A 19,897-nucleotide genomic window follows, 5' to 3' on the forward strand; every position below is an offset into this window, starting at 1 on the left:
AAACAACGTTAAAACGTTGAAACGTTGAAACATTGAAACAACGTTAAAACGTTGAAACAACGTTAAAACGTTGAAACATCGTTAAATCAAAGTTAAAACGTTAAATCGTTAAAACAACGTTAAATCGTTAAAACAAAGTTAAAACGTTGAAACAACGTTAAAACGTCAAAACAAAGTTGAAACGTTGAAACAACGTTGATACGTTAAAACAACGTTGAAACGTTAAAACAACGTTAAAACGTTGAAAGTTGAAACAACGTTGAAACATTGAAACAACGTTAAAACGTTGAAACAACGTTAAAACGTTGAAACAACGTTAAAACGTTTAAATAATGTTAAAAGGTTAAAACAACGTTAATAAAACTTTAGAACGTTAAAGCAACGTTGAAACGTTAAAACAACGTTAAAACGTTGAAACAACGATAAAACGTTAATAAACATTGATACGTTAAAACATCGTTGATACGTTAAAGCAACGTTGATACGTTAAAACAACGTTAAAACGTTGAAACATTGAAACAACGTTAAAACGTTGAAACAACGTTAAAACGTTGAAACAACGTTAAAACGTTGAAACAACGTTAAATCGTTAAATCAAAGTTAAAACATTAATACAATGTTAAAATGTTAAAACAATGTTAAAACGTTAAATCGTTAAAACAAAGTTAAAACGTTAAAACAATGTTAAAACGTTAAATCGTTAAAACAAAGTTAAAACGTTTAAACAACATTAAAAGGTTAAAACAACGTTAATAAAACCTTAAAACGTTAAAACAACGTTAAAACGTTCAAACAACGTTAAAACGTTGAAACGTTAAAACAACGTTAAAACAATGTTAAAACGTTAAAACAACGCTAAAACGTTAAAACAGGGTTAAAACGTTAAAACATTAAAACGTTGTAAACAACGATAAAACGTTAATACAACGTTGATACGTTCAAACAAAGTTAAAACGTTGAAACAACGTTAAAACGTTAAAACAATGTTGAAACGTTAAAACAACATTGAAACAGGGTTAAAATGTTAAAACATTAAAACAACGTTAAAACGTTGAAACAACGTTAAAACGTTGAAACAACGATAAAACGTTAAAACAACGTTGAAACGTTAAAACAACGTTAAAACGTTACGTTAAAAACACGTTAAAACGACAATATTTTCAAAATTACAAACATCAATTTTTCGTTTTATTTCAGACATAATTGGTATTTGCATCTTATCCCAAGAATGTAGCCAGGAAGGACCCTTCCACCACAGATCTAGCTCCATCAGCTTAGATGGCTCGCATCAACGAGACAAGATGTCAGCAGGATTTTGCTCAGACTTTACATAAAATCCAATTTAGAACCACTGTCGAGTCACACCATAGAAAAACAGCATCAAACTTGACAGACATACAAGTTTTAATTCTTTCAACAAGATTTACACTAAAACTCCGCTTAGCTCTAGTCAAGGAATGGTCAATGATTTAAGTGGTACCACTTTTGATTTCCCAGAAATTAATGAAATCTTAACAGAACCATTCTTATCGACACTTCTTATATACACGCAAGAACCATAGGCTTCCATACTGGCCTCACAAAATCCGTGTAATTGGATCTCCACTGGATCCAAACATATAACTTGTCGTTCAAGATTGTCCAATCCTAACTGCTTCAAACAGCGTATGGCCAAGTACGCTGCTGACCTGGTACCATAGGTAATAGTATTTAAAGTATACTCCTGAACATCTTCATCAGGTTTTCTTCTCCATAAGATTTTTTGAAGACATCTTTGTTCTGAAGCCACCCAGATCATACGATACATTTTTTCAATGTCCGCACAAACAACCTCATTAAACTGCCTAAACCTAAGCAGAATATCCAATAAGTCATCCTGAATGATCGACCCAGTATGTAGGATATCATTCAGTGACACACCAGTATCAGTAGAAGAAGACCCATTAAAGACAACTCTAAGTTTAGTTGTTTGACTTTGCTCGTTTAATACACCATGGTGTGGAAGGAAATATGATATGCCATCAATCGAAGTCTCATCACAAAGTGTCATATGACCCATTTGCTCATATTAATTCATAAAAGAGAAGTACATGTCCTTTAAAATGGGGCTTTTATTTAACCTCCTTTCCAATGAGTAAAACCTACCCAAAGCATGACTTCTGAAGTCACCCAGCTTGTCTATAGAATTCACAAAGTGGAAGCTGTACAACAAACTTCCCATCATCAGTACATCTATATGTGGTTTTATCAAACATATCTTCACAAAAAAGATTTTCCTTTGACATTGTTGAGGTTACAATTGATGGAGGCTCCTCAACCTGCCAGAATTTCTCTAACTGGTGCTCAATACATGGTGTTGTTTTGACAAAGTTGCATAATTTAATTGTAGCTTGTGGAACTACAATGCTGACAGACAACACCCATCCAAGCTTAGTTTTTTGCATGACTTGTTGCTTTTCGCCAAGACTTATTTGCCCAATACAAAGAAGACTATAGAAGTTTTCAGCTCCTAATAAGATGTCAATGTCTCCTGGCTCAGCTAAAGATGGGTCAGCCCATTTTAGATGCTTTGGTATTTTTAAATGCAATATATCTAAAGGCCGATTAGGAACATTATCACCAATTTTTGAAACCACTAAGCATGATATGCTTGCCTCAAAATTATTATGAAAAGAAACAATTTTCACATTGCACTTTGACTTAATATTTGAAACCAACTGATTAACTCCTGCCATAGATATATTTACATCAATAGATTCTAAACCCAAGGTCTTAAACATTTTTTCCGAGATTAAATTGGACTGGGACCCACTATCCAAGAGAACCCTACATGTTTGATATTTACCATTAATGTCCATTGCTTGCACTAAAGCCTTTGACAATAAAACATCTGTTATATTATTTGAATTACAATACGAAGACCAAAAATTAGAAGTTGTAGGCACAGAATTCTTCGGTTCATCTAATGAAGCTGCTCCTTTGACTTCACCAAACCAGACTCACATATTGCAGAGCCAACACTGCCATTTGAGCTGCCCGAGAGGATGCTATTATTTTTATTATTATCATAGTGTAAAAGAACATTATGTTTAGACCCACATTTTTTACACCCTCTCTGGTAACAATCTTTACTCATATGCCCAGGTCTTAGATAATTTAAACAAACCTTAAGGTGTAAGGCCTTTTAAAACCTAGTATAAGTGTTTAATTCGAAAAATGATTTACAATTTTGAATAAAATGTTCAGCATTACAAAAGGAGCATTTTTGATTAACAGAAACGTAGGATTTTTGCTTTGCTCTATATAACCCTTTTTCTTTAATGATACTTACAGAGTTATTCATCCCTAAGCATTCTAATAGATCGGCTTTACCTTTTAGGAAACTTTTAAACTCGTCAAGGGTAGGTAATGCAGCTTTATTTTTTCTTTAGTCCCACTCTCTTTTTGTATGTGAATCAAGTTTTGAACATGCTAAAAATATAACCATTATATTCCAGTGTTCTGTATTCACCCCCAATGAGTTAAGCGATCTAAGATTTATAACTAAAATATCCAACATTTTCCGAACATCAACAGCATTTTCCTTTTGTATTTCTGGCAAATTAACCAAACATTTTAAGTTATTATTAACCAACAAAGAAGTATTGTTAAACCTCTCTAATAGTAGGTTCCAAGCAACATCATACACACTATCAGAAAATGAAATATTATTTATTGTATTATCTATTTATACTTTTTGGATTGACCACAAAATAATATAGAAATGTTAAAACTGAGCTCATTGTTGAGTTAAATATATTTATATTACTACTGGTACTAATTTAACAAAATGATTTTATTCACAAATCTATCATATATTTTTGAAATTATAACCTATTAAAGTGCAATACAAAAAGTATATACCATTAAAAATATATCCAAGACGTCATATTTAATATAGTTATAACGTTACAAAAAAGACACCAACTAATACAGTTGAAAATATAAATTGCTCTTATCCAGGATTTTTTATATGAAAGATTTTTTAAAAATAATTAATTTGTTCTATAGTGTTAAATAGGCTGTTTCTATTATCACTGTAGGTAGTTATGGCTAGGTAAATCGTGAAATAAATAACTAACCTCAATATTTGTTGGGATGATAAATTAATTCATAATGTACGACTGGAAAAATGTACTTGAGGAGCTTGTTGCTACCTTCAACTTTCAGAAATTATATTTTACAACGAGACCATAAATGCTTAAAAAACCATCTGTTTGTAATGTCTGTAATGGTATAATAAAAGCAAGCAAAAGGTATACTTATCTGAACCAAGTATGTATTGTCATAAAAGCGAGTACTTACTAGCAAATAAAATTATTTCTTGTTAAATGTGTTTTTTGCAATATATATTATAAAATTGAAACTAAAATTCATTTTTATTGAAAGTATTCAACAATCGTAAGATGGTATATGGCATTACTATATTCTTACCCTTAATAGATACGAGGACAAAAATGGTGATTATATTATGGAGGGACATTATATTGGTTAAACGTTAAAGTTCTTTTTTATATCGAAAACACGAGGTAATGTTTAAAGTAAAGATCTCAGTACATTTTTTGACAAAATCAAAACGAGTATCTACGACAGAAATGTATTTAAGAATAATCATTACTGATGTTAGTTATTCGAAATAAAAGTGTGCTATATTGCTAAAATTGACTAATAATTATAATAAATAAGCATATTCTCATTAAAAACCTATATGTTTGCCTCGTGAATGCACGAAACGTCGTATCGAAGATTTGTTGGTACATGTCTATAGTAAATTTGTATACAAATTAAACTAGTATTTGATATTATTTCATTCAAACATTCTATGCTGGATAAAACAAAAGCATAATTTGCATGTATAACTTGAGAATGGAGGATATTACAATTTTCTCCCTAATTGTTACTATTTTGTCAATCTGTTATGGCATAGAATATAGTATTATAACCATATTATAATATGTGATAAAAAAAACAATCTATATACATTTGAACAGGTGAATTTTTTGCCTCATTGACAGGATAATTTCCAAATATAAACACAAAGACACACTACCTTATTATTATGTGCTTAGTTCATAAACATAAAAAAATAACAAAAAATTATACTATTTATTTAAAATTGAAATACTATTTCAATTTTTGTGAAATATTAAAGTTCAGTTCTTGGTTAGTTGTGTTTATGTATAAGTTTGAAATATTTTCAAAAATGTTTTATTCTATTTTGTTTGTCTTTACTATAAAGGTGGCTTCTAAGTTTAAATTTAGTTATGATTCACGTACTTTTGATAAGTTTATAAGATTTATTATATAAATACATTTTAGTAAGTAGTGCGCTAAATACACAGTTTTTTTTCGAAATTGTAAGCTGTAGCATTTATACACCTAGCGTCTCTTATACTTTGAATATAATCCAAGATATAATCCATTACATAATCTGCTAATATAGGGGATATTGAAGACCCCATTGGTGTTCCAAAAATTTGTTGGTAATTTTTATTATTATAAGAGAAATATGTATTGTTAAAAATGAATGTTATTAATTCTAATAGAGTTTCTTTATTAAGTTTGCAATTTCTACTTATATCGTTCCATTTATGTTGTAGAGCTGTAAGGCATATATTTAAGAGTACATTACTAAATAGAGATATTACATTCTATCCTTACATAATTCGGTGGTAATATATTATTAATTTTTTTTTTATTTTAAACGAGTCTTTTATATAATAATCATAAGATTTAGTCAAAATTTTAGTTAACTAATTAGTAAGGGGTTCGATGGGAGTGTTAATTGATGCTACAATAGGACTAGCTGATAGTGTAGATTTATGAATTTCTTCTGGGTTTCTTTGTCAATTTGTTTTTTGTTAAAAACTTTTTTTATTAATTTGTTACAATTATTAGATGTTTTCAGAGTTGGATCATTATTAAGTTCTTTGTATGATGTATTACTGTAGATAAGTTCTTTGGATAAATCTAAATAGTGTTGTTTCTCCATAATGACTGTGACATTACTTTTGTCAGATGGAATGACTATTAAATTTGGATTTTTAGAAAATTTTTCGTTTTATATAATAAATCTCTAAAAACAGAAGATTGTTTCGATTCATGAATGTGGTTAGTTAAAATGTTGGTTGCTTTCGCTGTAACGACATTTCTTTCTTGTTTATTTTGTATGAAAGAGGATATGTAATCAATATTGGCTAACATAGTTTTGATTGAAATATCTTTAGTAATTATAGGTTCAATACTGAATTTAGGTCCTAACGATAAAAACTGTAAAATATCCTTAGGTATATATGTATTTGAAATATTTTCAATCCAATTATCTTAGGTTTTAAGATCTGAATTGATTTTTTTGTTAATAAGATTATTAAGTTTATTCTTTTGTTTGTTTTTAATTTTATGAAATAATTTATTATAAAAACTTGTCTGCTCGAAAAAATTTCAAAAGTGAATTCATTTGTTGTATCAATTATTTGGTTTTTAAATTGAGAGAGATCATTTTCAAACTTGAAACAGGAAGGATGAATTATGAATCTGCCAAAGTTTTAATACATATATTGCTCAAAATGATCAATGCATTAATAAGAAAACTGATTTAAATAACCTTAGTGTAATGTATGCATATCTTTTAGATTTCGAAAAAACAAATTCTATATAAATTCAACGACATTAACAACCAACTAACCTCACCTAACCTATAAATTTCAACTTCACTAATAACGACCTAACCTATTGAAATTTAATGTTATCCATAAATTTACCAATCAATTTTAAACATCATTCACAAAAATTTATCCTTATCTAATCTATAAAAATTAATAAAAATTCCTATAGTAACCACAATAAATATTTCAATTAATCAATATTTCTATCAAAGTCAATTTGAATATTGAATTTTGAATTCCATGAGATCTTATTCATCGCCTGGGAAATAATTAAGATTTTCGGTGATTTTGAATCGATTCAAATTGCAAATAAATGCAAGAAACAGTTGTGAATTTCACCCAAACTTTTATTTACAGCCACTTATTGCAAAAAAAGGTTTTGAGAACTGCAGTAAAGATGTTTATTGTTTCATTATCAAAAATGGAAAACACACTTCTTTTCATAATTCCTTCAGGCTCAGTCCAATTGTTCCACCAGTTTCGGAATAAACACTACTTTAACCTCTCCACTATCTAGGAAGCAAGCAAGGCAGAATTTAAGAGTCCTTACCAAGTGAGGAGCAAGTTTTTCCAATGTTTGTTGAAGTAGACATGGATATATGTAGTCTCTACATGATGTTGTAGGGAGGAAAGGTCAGTGCATGTCACTAAATCTATTTCATTATGGTCGTGTTGTAATCCGTATGAATCTGGGCTCCAACAAGTGATCTGTATTTAAGTAGATCCCAGAAAGGATGTTTGAAGCATGACTTCCAGGATTTCCTTCTCTTTCTTTGTATAGGCGCCGTCCGGAAGGGATATTGGACCTACTTTATTGTATACCTACCTATTTAAACCTGGCGGTTATTTCTTTATATTATTGTGACTTGTTCACCTTATACTGTAAAGGTTTTTATTGAAACAATTTCTAAGAAGACATTTTTATTTCCTTGCGGCAAATTAGAGATTTCCAAGAAATTGAAGATTGTGGCAAGTAAAAAAATATATAGAAGGTTTCTCTAACAGCCTGACCGAGTCAGTAAACAATTTGATATCATATTGAACATATTGGGGTAGCGAAAAGTAATTCGAGGCTAAAAATTCTTTTGTTCTTTATCTCCTTACAAAAAGCAAAACCATCAGGTACTTTCCTTTTCTAGACTTGTTGTCAGAAATAAATACATCATAATGGTAATAGATTAGTAATTGATAAGCTGATACAGTTTCAGAGATGTTGGTAAAAAGTTCTTGTGTAACATTGTAACATTGTAGATCCATCGAAAACAAATCCACATCACAAGCTATAGACTACAAAGGCAATAAGATTCAGTGAGAATATATTGATATTAGAGTATATAGTATAACTAAAATTTGACACCAGAATACATTCCTCAAATTTAATAAACTTGTGGCTCTTGAGAATTTACAAGATAATTAATGATGCTATCTACTGAATCACAATGTCTAGAAGAAAACCATGAATCTTGATAAGACCAAGAAGTTGCTTTAGTTTTAAAAGAAATTTGTGCATTTGAGAGAGCTGGATTACATGTTAGTACATGTACAAATCTGCTAGGTCTTAGTTGAGAAGAACAGACAAAATAACTTCTGATTAACTAACAAAATAGAGTACTGTAATATACTCCATACACACACTACGATAAATTGTAACGATTTCTTGTCAAATGTCACTACCTGCCGCTATCGACCCCAGTAAAGCTTTACCATGGAGGAAGTAGTGTTGCTGTCGCTGTACATCGGTTGTTTAGTGAGAAAGGTGAAGAAGTCGCGAAAACCAAGAACACAGTGGAGCCGTGAGTGGTTGCTAAAGAGAAAGGATTTCTCTCATCTTAACTTATTGAAAGAATTACAAAATGAACCAAATGACTGATGAACTGCTAAGTATAGTCTCTCCGTTCATTGCGACAAGTGATACTGTTATGAGGAAAGCGGTATCTCCCCACGAAAGACTCTCAGCTACCTTACGATTCCTTGCCACTGGAAGAAGTTTGAAGGACATGGAATATTCAACTGCCATTCTAGACCAGCTCCAAGCAAATTAGTCCCGGAAACATGTGAGGCGATCTACAAAGTATTAAAACAATACATACAGGTATGTTAAGAACAGTTTATTACTAAAACAATAAAATAAATTCTAATACAATATAATCAAGTGTAATACAATACAATAAAGTGAATAATCATAGAAGATGAAAATGTCCTGCTACTCAGAGACGTTCGAAAAAAAGGACGGAATATTGGTACCCATTGATTGGTTGGAATTTATCTTACTAGCTGAAAGTGACGTGTAGTTTGAATCAGTGGGTTGTTGAGGTTGTGGTATTGGTTTGTTAAGAGTTGACTTGTTGCATTGTATTGTTGAGAATTGGCTTGTCCAGTGTTTATTAATTCAGTGTTTGACGGTATCTTGTTAGAGGCATTAAGAGTGTTATGCTTGGAATTTTGGGAGTATTCTGTTTGAGAATTGCTGTAGAACTTCATTACTAGAAGTATGGCTGTACTGTTGAGGGTAGGGTATAGGAGAGTGTGAGAATTGATAATTTGAAATTTGAGAAATGTACGGTGGAGGGTGGGGTTGTTGAAGGTACGATGGAAGGTGACTTTCCGTTACTTTGAAATCTTTGGTAAGTGCTTCAAGCTCTCCCTCAAAAATCACATCATTTATGAGTTTTCGTGCGAATACAGACTGGTTTCCTTTAAGGGAACGTAACTTAGGGGCTATATACTTTCCGAAGGCTTCGAATTCATCATCAGGACGAAGACCTTTTAACTGCTCTTCCGCGAGGTGTAACACTGCATCTGTTTGAGACAGGTTCTTTTTTCGTTTCGGCCGTGAAAACATTGTTGAAGCTGCCACACTTGTTGATGCACTGATCCATCATCCCCTGATGTTGGAGGAGCCGGTGTGTTCATCTCTCGTCGTTGGAAATGGTCTAGATCAGAAGGTTCTGAATCTTCCTGTTCGAAAAAAAAAGCACGTATTGTTAGTTTCTACAAAACGTCTGGACAGATATACAGGGTGTTCAAGAATAAGTGTTAAAGAGTAAAATGTCAACATGAGTGACATCTGACACACAGTCGGACCTTTTTTTATACATAGTACAAAAATAATTCTAAGTAGCAGTCACTTCCAAAGATTTTAGGAAAACTAAGCAGTTGTAGTATCTAATTCTGACATTTGTATATTTTATTCTTGGACACCTGTATATAGCAGATTACAGAAAAAATTCTTTAGCCAGGCCCGAGGAAATATATGGGTTGTAAAAAAACTTAACTTATAGAATACGAAAGCAACAACTGAGAGTAGTGGCGTAACATAAAAATCTACAAACCATACCATTTTTCGGCCCTGGCTCAAAGACTCAATTAGACAATAAAACTATTAAGTATAGTTTTTTTTGTTTCAGTTTCCTAAAACAGCAAATGAGTGGTTGAAAATCCCTTCCGAGTTTGATGAGAAATTGCAATTTCCTCACTGTTTGGGCGCGATCAATGGAAAGCATGTCCGTATTGTTCAACCCAAGGATAGCGGTTCCTACTACTTCAATTACAAAAAGACACACAGCATAGTCTTCATGGCTATAGCAAACGCTCACTGTGAATTTATATATTGTGATGTAGGGACGAACGGTAGAATATCTGATGGAGGCGTCATAAACAACACTCTTTTCTATGAAAAACATGTAAATAAGCAACTGAACATTCCCGAACCTGAACCAGTTACCTTCGATCTTGATCTGGAATATGTATTTGTGGGGGACGACGCCTTTGTATTGCGACCTGATCTTATTAAGCCATGCAGCCAGGATTCCCTTAACAATGAGAGAAAAATTTGCAACTATCGCATATCGAGGGCACGGCGAGTGGTTGAAAACAATTTTGGAATTTTAGCTTCACGATTCCGCATTTTTCACACCGCAATTAATTTAGATGTTGAAACCGTTGAATCAGTGGTTCATGCGTGCTGTGCCTTGCTCAAATTTTTGCGACAAAAATCAGCCACCTACACCCCTCCTGATAGTTTTGATCATGAAAATATTATCGATGGTACTATTCATCTAGGTGCAAGGCCTCATCCCGATTTGCTACACAACGTCGTTCAGGAGGTCAAGTTATACAACACGCAAAAACTGATCGAGAAAAGTTCTGTACGTGGGGAGGGATCACTTCCTTGGCAAGAACAATTTGCACTTAACGCTTGAAATTAACAGTTATAAAGTTAAGCATATTATGCTAACACTAGTTTGAATAATTTGTTTTTCTACGACCGTGCGTTTTAACCCACTTTCCCGCACGCATTTTAGTTTTGAAAGTGTCACTTTCCCGCACTAGTGCTGGGAAAGTGACATTCTTCAAAGGAGAAACAAATATCAAAACTGGTTTGATATCAGTTGCTATGACAACCCAAGCGTGTAATTGTTACTAAAACGTCAAAGTTGTTCAAAACGTCTTGGAAGTGACCGAATAAGAACAATCTTCTTTTAAATTAAACCACATTAAACCGAATCCGATACAATCATATTAATGGATTCATCCGACGAATAACTTCCCGAAGCCGTTTTGAAGGCTGCAAATGAAGCTAATTCCGAGCTGTTACCTGCCAAATCCAGACTAAAGTATGAGAAGCAATACGACCATTTTGTTACATGGTGTAAGGAGAAAGGGGCCAAAACTTATAAGGAAGAGGTATTTCTGGCGTATTTTTCAGACCTAAGTAAGGTTTTGAAATCTAATACATTATGGTCCCGCTATTCGATGGTAAAAAGTTTCTCTGTACTACAAATGACTTAAAACCGTTGCCGTCACCGTCATCGTCATCTTTATGCGACCTGCAACCGATGCCATCTTCACCGACGTCATCTACCTTCCAGTTGAAACCAAATAACTCCACTGGGCCGGCAATTCTTACTAGTCTACAGAATACAACAAATTGTGTTTTCAATATTAATATTTATAATAATTAATAGTTTTTAGTTAAAATTTTGTATATTATTATGTTTGTTGGAATAAAATAATTTTTGAAAAATGGGTTGGTATACTTTTATGTATATACGGTCGTAGAAAAAATAATGTTCCTAACTCATGCGTAAAGTGTCTTTCCCGCACTTGACCGCTTGCCAACTGCAGTCGCGTGCGGGAAAGTATCACTTTCCGCACTTGTTAGGAAAATAATGTACAAAGGTACATTTTTCTCAGAAACATTTTTGTTAGAAACGGTTTTTTTACATCCCGTTGAAAAATCAGCATTTACAAGGAAAAATTTTTGTAACCCCTAAGTATATTTGTCATTTATTCAATCATACTCATTTAAGTAATTAATGTAGACCAATTGATTTCTGAAACGTAACGATGTAACAATTCAACTAAACCTTTATGACACTACTTATGCTATAAATAAAATGAATTTTTACTTACGTCTTGTTGTGTTACTGCATCCACATCACTCATCATATTCCTACTCGGTCTCACAAAGTCCTGGTCGTTCAAGAAATGAAGACAGTCGAAATACTACAAACTAGGTTTGTAGATTTCATCCGTACCAGCCCCCGATTTCTCCGAACACTTGACTTTCAAAAGTTCTTTCTTGTACACCGTACGCAACACGTTAATTTTTTTTACCACAGTGTTCCTATCTGCCAACGGATCAAACTCCTTGAACTTTTTGACTAACTCAATATATGCTAGGTCTTTTTTTTCCTGTCGGAGTATTCTTTGCTCTTAACGAGCCACAAACAGAGAGGTGTTTGTCTACTTGCATTTTCCATGATTGCCGGCCGAACACAACAACACTGTCACGAAACAACTTTACAGCTCAAAAGCAGATTGGACACTGAGTAAAATCGTACCGATAATTTGGTGCAAATGTTTACACGTTCCAACACATCGTTACGATTTCCAGAAATTGATGCCGGCCGGCTTCAACCATCCACTCCAACTCCAATCCCAATAAATTGCTACAATCTCCCATTTACACGCAACGATAAATTGTAACAATCTGATCGTTACGATAAATTGCTACGATTTATCGTAGCGTGTAAAGCCCCCTTTAGATCGTGGTTTAGACCACTTTTACAAATAGACCTATGTAACTATTCTGCCATATACAGCAAAGTTTTTCTATTTCGATGACTTTCTCCAGATAGCTATTATTTTTGAATTAATATTTTAGTTTCCATTTATTATATTATTGTCTCACGGTCGGTGACGTATTATAAGGTCGAGGTCCAAATGAATAGTAAAAAATAGAGGATTTCTGTAAGTGATATAATACAAAATCTAACCTTTAGAATTCGAAAATGTTAAAAAATTTATGTTGAATTGAATCAAAATAATAGTTTCAATCTTAAATAAAATCGGAAAATATTGTATTCTTCCCGTTATTGGTTTATTTGACGCAGATAAGGTGCAAAATGTTACTAAAACCGAACAAAATACTGAAAAGACTTTGAAAGAAACGGGATGGGAGAGAGAGAGAGAAAAATGTTTGAAGCAGAGTAAGTGAAACTGTACACATATTTAAATATTATTAAATAGTATAATTAAATTCAGTTGAAATTGAAGAAAATTATGCTTGTAAGTTCTAATATTAATTATTATACAACATTGGCGATATTTTTAATTTGAATTTGTTGATATTTCTGTGAAAAATATTTAAATGTAATAAATTTCTCAAATTGTTAATAATTGGAAATGAGACAAGGCTTATAAATGCCTATCAAACATTCCCTTCTCAATACCCATATAGGTCAACACCCATTTATGACAAAAGGCTATTTTTAACAAGTAAGAAATGATATGTTTCATCCATTGGAATATTGATGAATAAAGATATTATGTGAAACCTCATTAAAATGTTGAATTTTGAGAAAAATTGAATTGTTTAATACAGTTGAGCTTTATCCACTGAAAGGATAACAAGATTTTTGTTTTGATTCAATTCTTCTAGTAGCTCTAGGAAAAGCACTGGTTTCTTATAAACAAATATGTAGTTTCATAACTGGTAACTAGTGTTAATTCGGATAACATAGGGTACACTAAGTCTATCATTCAAGGCATTAACATTAAACAATTAATAACAGTAATTAATATCAATCATTTCAGTCTTATTTATATGTTCTTTGTCAACTAAATGTATTGTAATATTCTCAAATATTTAAAATCTTATTTCAATTTGAACTTAGATGTTTTCCACTTCTTTGAAAAATATTCCAAAATACCATTCATATATTATTGAATATATGAAGTAGCCTCAATATTAAAAGTTGCTGCAATGATTTTTTTCATAGGAGCCATTTATGGAGGGGTTATTAATAGTAGATCTGCTTATTTAGAATTTATGAGAAGCAATGAAGCAACATCTTTTGAAAATTACTTAGATACAAAGGTAATTACAAGTATGCACCAGTACCTATATAAATATGTATAGAAGTTTATTGTCATTTTAGAGGAAGTTACAAAATGCATTTGCAATTCAATATGGGGCCTAGAGGCTGGATAGTTGGAGGTGGTCTAGATAATTATAATTGAATTCTCAAAATCGCATAAAGATATGTTACCCCATATGATATTATCATGTTATTATTTTATCTCATCATTTTTCAACTTGCGAATGTAACATATGACTATTACAAATTCATTTTCTTGTTCCAATTATAAATAGTGACAGTTATTAATAAATATTTGGGATGAAATCTTGATTAGTTCCAATAAATGCCAAATAAATGTAAATATTATTTATAATACTGTAACTGTTTTTTACTTTTGGCTTTGGAAGTTTCAACTCTATAGTTTATGAACCTGATTATTGTGAGACTGTGTAGAGACTTAGTAAATGGCCTGACTGATGCTATTGAATACAATGCAACAACGAAGGCTTCAGAATATAACGGGAATACAACCATACAAGAAGAAGGTGACAAGGATAAATTGGACTAGATCGTCAACTTGTTGCAAGGTATGCTTAACAAGAAGCTGAGAAAGAGCAAACGTCTGAATTGTGGTAAGACAGGACATGCACGCAGATCATTTAATCGTCCCAGTACATCCACAAACAACAAAGTCCAGTCACAGGGAAAACAAGAACGTGTCGCCTGCAAGTGGGCAGCACGGAACCAGGATCAGAAGCTCGCCTCCCACTACTGTGTGTCACTAGAAAGTCAACGCCTTGTCTGGACGGCCGTACTGTGCCCGGAACAACAAAGCCGAAACGAATGAAGCCGTACTACAGTACAAAAACCACTGTGGTAACCCTCAAGGATCAAATAAGTTAAGATTACGTAACCGGATTAATTCCAATTTCAATTTCAGAAAGACAAACAAGTTCCTCTGGAATTGGAGGAACGGTCATATCGTTCCAAATTGCATTTGTGGGGCACTGATTCTTTGTTATTTTACTTGCGCATCTGCCACATGTTATGCGTTGAGTTGTATTAGAAGGTAGTATTGTCAAACTTTCAGTAACATTGATATTACGACATTGTTTTGGATACAGTAATTTTGAACAAACATAGCATGGTACTACAGCTATTTGCGAAATTTCGGCCTCAAATTCATTAAACAGCTGTCTTCGTGCACGAGATCTATTTCTCATGGCAGACAGTCTATCTTCACGCGAAACAGGAGACAACTGAGCGTAAGTTTGAGATATTTGACGTAGTCTAGTTAACCGAGAAGTAGGGGATTCGTCTTCTCGACATTGAGAAATATATTCTCTAATAGACTTTAGTCTGGCTTCACGAGTAGAGGGAGATTCGTTTTGCCGACTTTGTGAATTATACTCTTTCATAGAATCTAGTCTAGCCTGACGAGATGGATATTCGTTTTGCCGCTTTCGAGAATTATACTCTCTCATAGAGTGTAGACTTAGCTGTCTCTCAATTTGAGTTTTCTTTCGTTGCCTGATTGCTTTTCGGACGTTATTTTCTTCAGACAATTTTTCTTTTTCTCTTGAGAAAGAGCACTATATGCTAACTTCATTCTATCTTTCATTTTATCAAGGCGTATTTTACATGAATTAGGAGATTCTGTTTCAGTTTTCTCTTTTGCAGCCTTAGCTCGTTTAGTCTTGCGAGATAAAGCCATTTTAGCGAAATAAGTTCGATTTTACAACACAAATTAACAACAAATACAATCAATTTAATTTTTAAGACAAAGCTCAGCTCACCTTAACTTAATTAATCCTATTAGTAGTCAGTACCTAACTAGAATTTGTATAACGCTCACTCGCGAAGTAAAATTCAAAACTAAACCTAACCTAACTCGATAAGTATTTACATTTTACAACTTAAACTAATTCAATCAAACGAATGCGAATAAAATACAAAACTAAGTACAAGGTCTTAGTGAACCTATAATAATTTATTATATTATAACTTACTACCAAATAATGAAGATATTTAAATCGCACAAGACAATTATAATTATAATAACAACGTACATCCGTCCTCATAGTAAATATATTAGTCTCTATAATAACTAGAAATCACAACGATACCGCGTTTTAAAAACCTAGTGGCGCCATCTATCCGAATTTTTTGTTGCGTGCTGACCGATGCTTCATAATAAGTAATATTAAGAAAACACAACGATACCGCGTTTTAAAAACCTAGTGGTACCATCTATTCGCACAGTTCTAAATTATTTTAATTAGCTATTTTTTATCGTTCCATTTAATATTAAAACTGCAAGATATATACATATTTACAATCAGTGTTTAAAATCCTTCATTTTGATACCCAACTCGATATGCTTGGTGTTACAAAAAATTTTTTTACCTCACAATATGGCGTCCAAAATCCGCCATTTTAGTTTTTTTTAAATGTCTCCTATCTAAGAACACTTGGGCTAATGAAACGAATCTAACGATACCTCAAATGTGAAAATCCGTTTAGCGGTTCTGGAGATACAAGGTAATAAAGAATATTACATACATACATACAAGATACGATACGCAAGTTACATGAAGAAAATTCTAGGACATTTTTATAAAACGCAATTGTATTAAATATCGTAAACACTTCATCAGCATTTATTTTATTATAAATATGAATTATTGTAAACAATTAACAATAGTTAATTCGCTTGAGAGATTAATTGTAACCATTCAACAATTGTAATTTTGGTATCAAATAAATTTTTAAAAATAAAATTTGATTACCGAAAAATATAATTCGCGTTAAAAACATAACCGTTCCTGACAGTCGGGTAAAAATATACAACAAAGTAACGATTGTTATCATACAATTTACCATATGATGTTTATGTATTTATTTTATTCCACAAAAAAAACAGGAGTGATCTCAATTAGCAAAAGGATCTCCTAAAAAATGGAAAGTTCCCGACCAGCTGAGAATCAGTTTCGCGCTCTAGTAGAGGCGCTGCACGATCCAGAGCATTTCGGTGTATTTCGCAGCGAGGTAAGCGAAGACCTCTAAAATTTTTGTTTTGTGTTTTGCCGATTTATTTTTCCGTAGAGATGCCAAGCTTAACAAAACTTGGCAACAGGCAAATGCACAAGATTTTATTTTGAAATAATACTTTTGATACAGAGCTATATATTGTAATACGGCCATGTTTATGAACGGCTAAATTTTAAGTAGTATCCCTACTGAGTAACTAGTTTGGAGAAAGAATTGAAAATTGAATGTTTATGAGCTGGTAAATCTTAATAGTATCCTTATATTTCTAAATGTTCTTGATATTAGGTCTCTTATGTTTCAAAAGTTTTTTAATAATAATCTTTTAAAATAAAGATGAATATTGACAAGAACATTTAAAAACATAAACATATCAAAAGGTCTAAGAAATAAGAAATTTAAAAAATTTATATTTATATATATTCTTTTGTAAACAGTGTAGAGAAATAATTAAAAAATTAAATGTATACAGTGGTAAGTTTTAGGTAGCGTTCATATGCAATATAGAAAAGTTCTGATCATTAAACAAATAATTACTATCTGAGGTAAAAAGTGAGTTACGTCAATTTTGCTTACTAAGACATTCAATTCATGTTGTTATACAGTATACAAGGATGTAAGTTACGTGGCCGAATTACCTAAGGCAGCTTCACAGAACCTTTGAGCTCATCCATAATTATCACACTGGTGACAGCGAAAAAATTGTTGCAAAAATTATCAATTATTACACTGTTGACAGCACCATTACTGTACCTTGTACCGTCAGTTTGGTGCCAAAACATGCAACAGTTAATTTATTAGAAAAGTATAGTATTGCGTATTATTGCTTTCTGCTGGTCTTTTTTAGAATTTGGTTGTTAAAAAACTAATCAAGAGCAAAAATTTGAAAGTTTACCAGCATAAGTTCTAAAATTCACAATTATTGAATATGATTACAATGAAATTGAACCTAACGACAGTAACACTATCAAGAGTGATTATTATGTGAAAAATAAGTTTGATTTACAGAGAATCGAGTGAATTTCATGCCATTAAAGCTGCCTACCAGGAAACCGAGCATTGAGGTCTTCAAACATAAACTAAATGATTAAATGAAAAGTATTATAACGTTAACACAGGAAATTGTTAATTAAAACTTGCGCTATTAGCTAAAACGGAACAAAACCAATTCTTTCAAATAATCTAAACTCTCTGTGCTAAATCGATCTTATCGCCTTAGAAACTAGACCAGATGGTGACAGCAAGTTTATTTTTAGTTTTTATAAAGTTTGGTTTATATAAAATATATAATTATGTAATACTTTAAGTAATTTCAATATTTAAATATTATAATTTCATAATAATCATCTTACAATATAGTCCGACTATAAATAACATCTTTGTTGCAAACACTTGACAAAACCTTGAAGAATTTGTTCAAAGATCAAACATAGAAATAGAAAGACATTATAAAAACTATTTTTCCTTTATGGTCAATGATCATTACTTTTTGTCATACGTTTTGGACCTCTATTTGGTGGACCTTTGGGCCTGGCGAATTGGGGTCTATGTAATGTGTTGGTTGGATGGAGTTCATCATATAAATATTTTTCTATTAGTTCATCTCCTGAATCAATCTCCAACTGAAAAAGTTATTATTTCATCAATATTTTATTTTTTAGACAATTTAATATATTTTTTTTTAAATTGTTTTTATTTTGTTTTACTTTATCAAATATCGTGTTTCTTGAAAAATATTTTCCATTATTTCGGTTAATTTTGGCATTATATCAAAATATTATATGGAATCAACACATTTCTAATACAACTTAAATATATATTTTTTCAAAGTATGGATAAATTTTCATCTCAATAGAATACCAGCTAAAAAATTGATATATTAAGCAATCTGTCAAATTGTATTCAGTATGGCAGTTTATGGCAAACACAGATCTTTCCAGTATAGATAATCGTTCTTTCAAGATGTCGTAGCTTCGTTTTGCTGTGGTTTATAGAAGTCGTTTCGATACAAAAAATAAACAATAAATTTTTCACAATCAAAAACGAAGTAGTAGAAATATAAAAGAAACTGGATTTTTTACTGGTGAGTACATTCATTTACATTTCTGAATAATACGTATAGTCATTTCCAATATTTCATTAGACCATGCATATAATGAATGAGAAGGACATGTGTTTCCACTTTCAAAAACTAAACTTGCTATGGCTCATTGATAAAGTGAATTATTGAACAGTATATTTATGAATTAATGTAACTTGCTAATATTCCCATTTCTGTTCAGCTCCAAAAAATTATTCTAGTTTTTTCAAATAATTCAAGCCATCTGATATGATTCAGGTACATCATTATTCCAAAATAACTTGTTAACATATTTTTAAAATTTATCTACATCCTATAATCAAATTCAGTTTTTCAGAATCTATTAAATTACAAACACAACTGTTAAGACCACATAATTTCAATTTTATTTGTTCTACAGTTATTGCTAATGTTTGACAAAATAATTAAAAGTAACAAATAACTTCTTATTTAATTAGATGTTCAAATGATCTATTATAAAAACATGATATGTAATTAAATAATTGCTGATTTGATATTTGACAGGCTGTTACCAGTAATCTATTCTTCAGTCCATCAAGTTTGGTCTAATACTACAGTGCTGTGGGTGGCTAACTACTCTATTGTGCCCCTTCTTCAATGAATCTGTTTTAGAAAACTTCATTTAAATAATTTTGAAAAGAAACAAGAAAATGTGGTAATGCAACATCCTGCTGAAA

The 19,897-nt window shown here is 31.7% G+C and overlaps 2 protein-coding genes and 1 pseudogene across 3 annotated transcripts in view; all 3 read right to left on the minus strand.

Annotated features, from left to right (window-relative positions):
- Positions 1–1,450: 1,450 nt before the first annotated feature.
- Positions 1,451–2,059, minus strand: LOC130895297 (uncharacterized). The gene has a single exon (XM_057802521.1). The coding sequence runs from the start codon at positions 2,057–2,059 to the stop codon at positions 1,451–1,453; it is 609 nt and encodes a 202-aa protein (XP_057658504.1).
- A 5,409-nt stretch (positions 2,060–7,468) lies between these two features.
- LOC130895302 (uncharacterized) lies at positions 7,469–12,469 on the minus strand (annotated as a pseudogene).
- A 5,047-nt stretch (positions 12,470–17,516) lies between these two features.
- Positions 17,517–19,897, minus strand: part of LOC130895228 (twinfilin) — a 43,149-nt gene continuing 40,768 nt past the window's right edge. For both annotated transcript variants that reach the window (XM_057802427.1, XM_057802428.1), the window contains one exon: positions 17,517–18,741. In XM_057802427.1, the coding sequence (XP_057658410.1) occupies positions 18,592–18,741 (150 nt within the window). In that variant the 3' untranslated portion in view covers positions 17,517–18,591. The remainder of the gene's footprint in view (positions 18,742–19,897) is intronic.

Source organism: Diorhabda carinulata, chromosome 6 (assembly GCF_026250575.1).
Source record: "Diorhabda carinulata isolate Delta chromosome 6, icDioCari1.1, whole genome shotgun sequence".
NCBI classification, from domain to species: domain Eukaryota; kingdom Metazoa; phylum Arthropoda; class Insecta; order Coleoptera; family Chrysomelidae; genus Diorhabda; species Diorhabda carinulata.

What these genes read in the sequence shown, in the direction of transcription:
- LOC130895297 (XM_057802521.1), bottom strand. Translation starts at nt 2,059, where the DNA reads ATGGGTCATATGACACTTTGTGATGAGACTTCGATTGATGGCATATCA.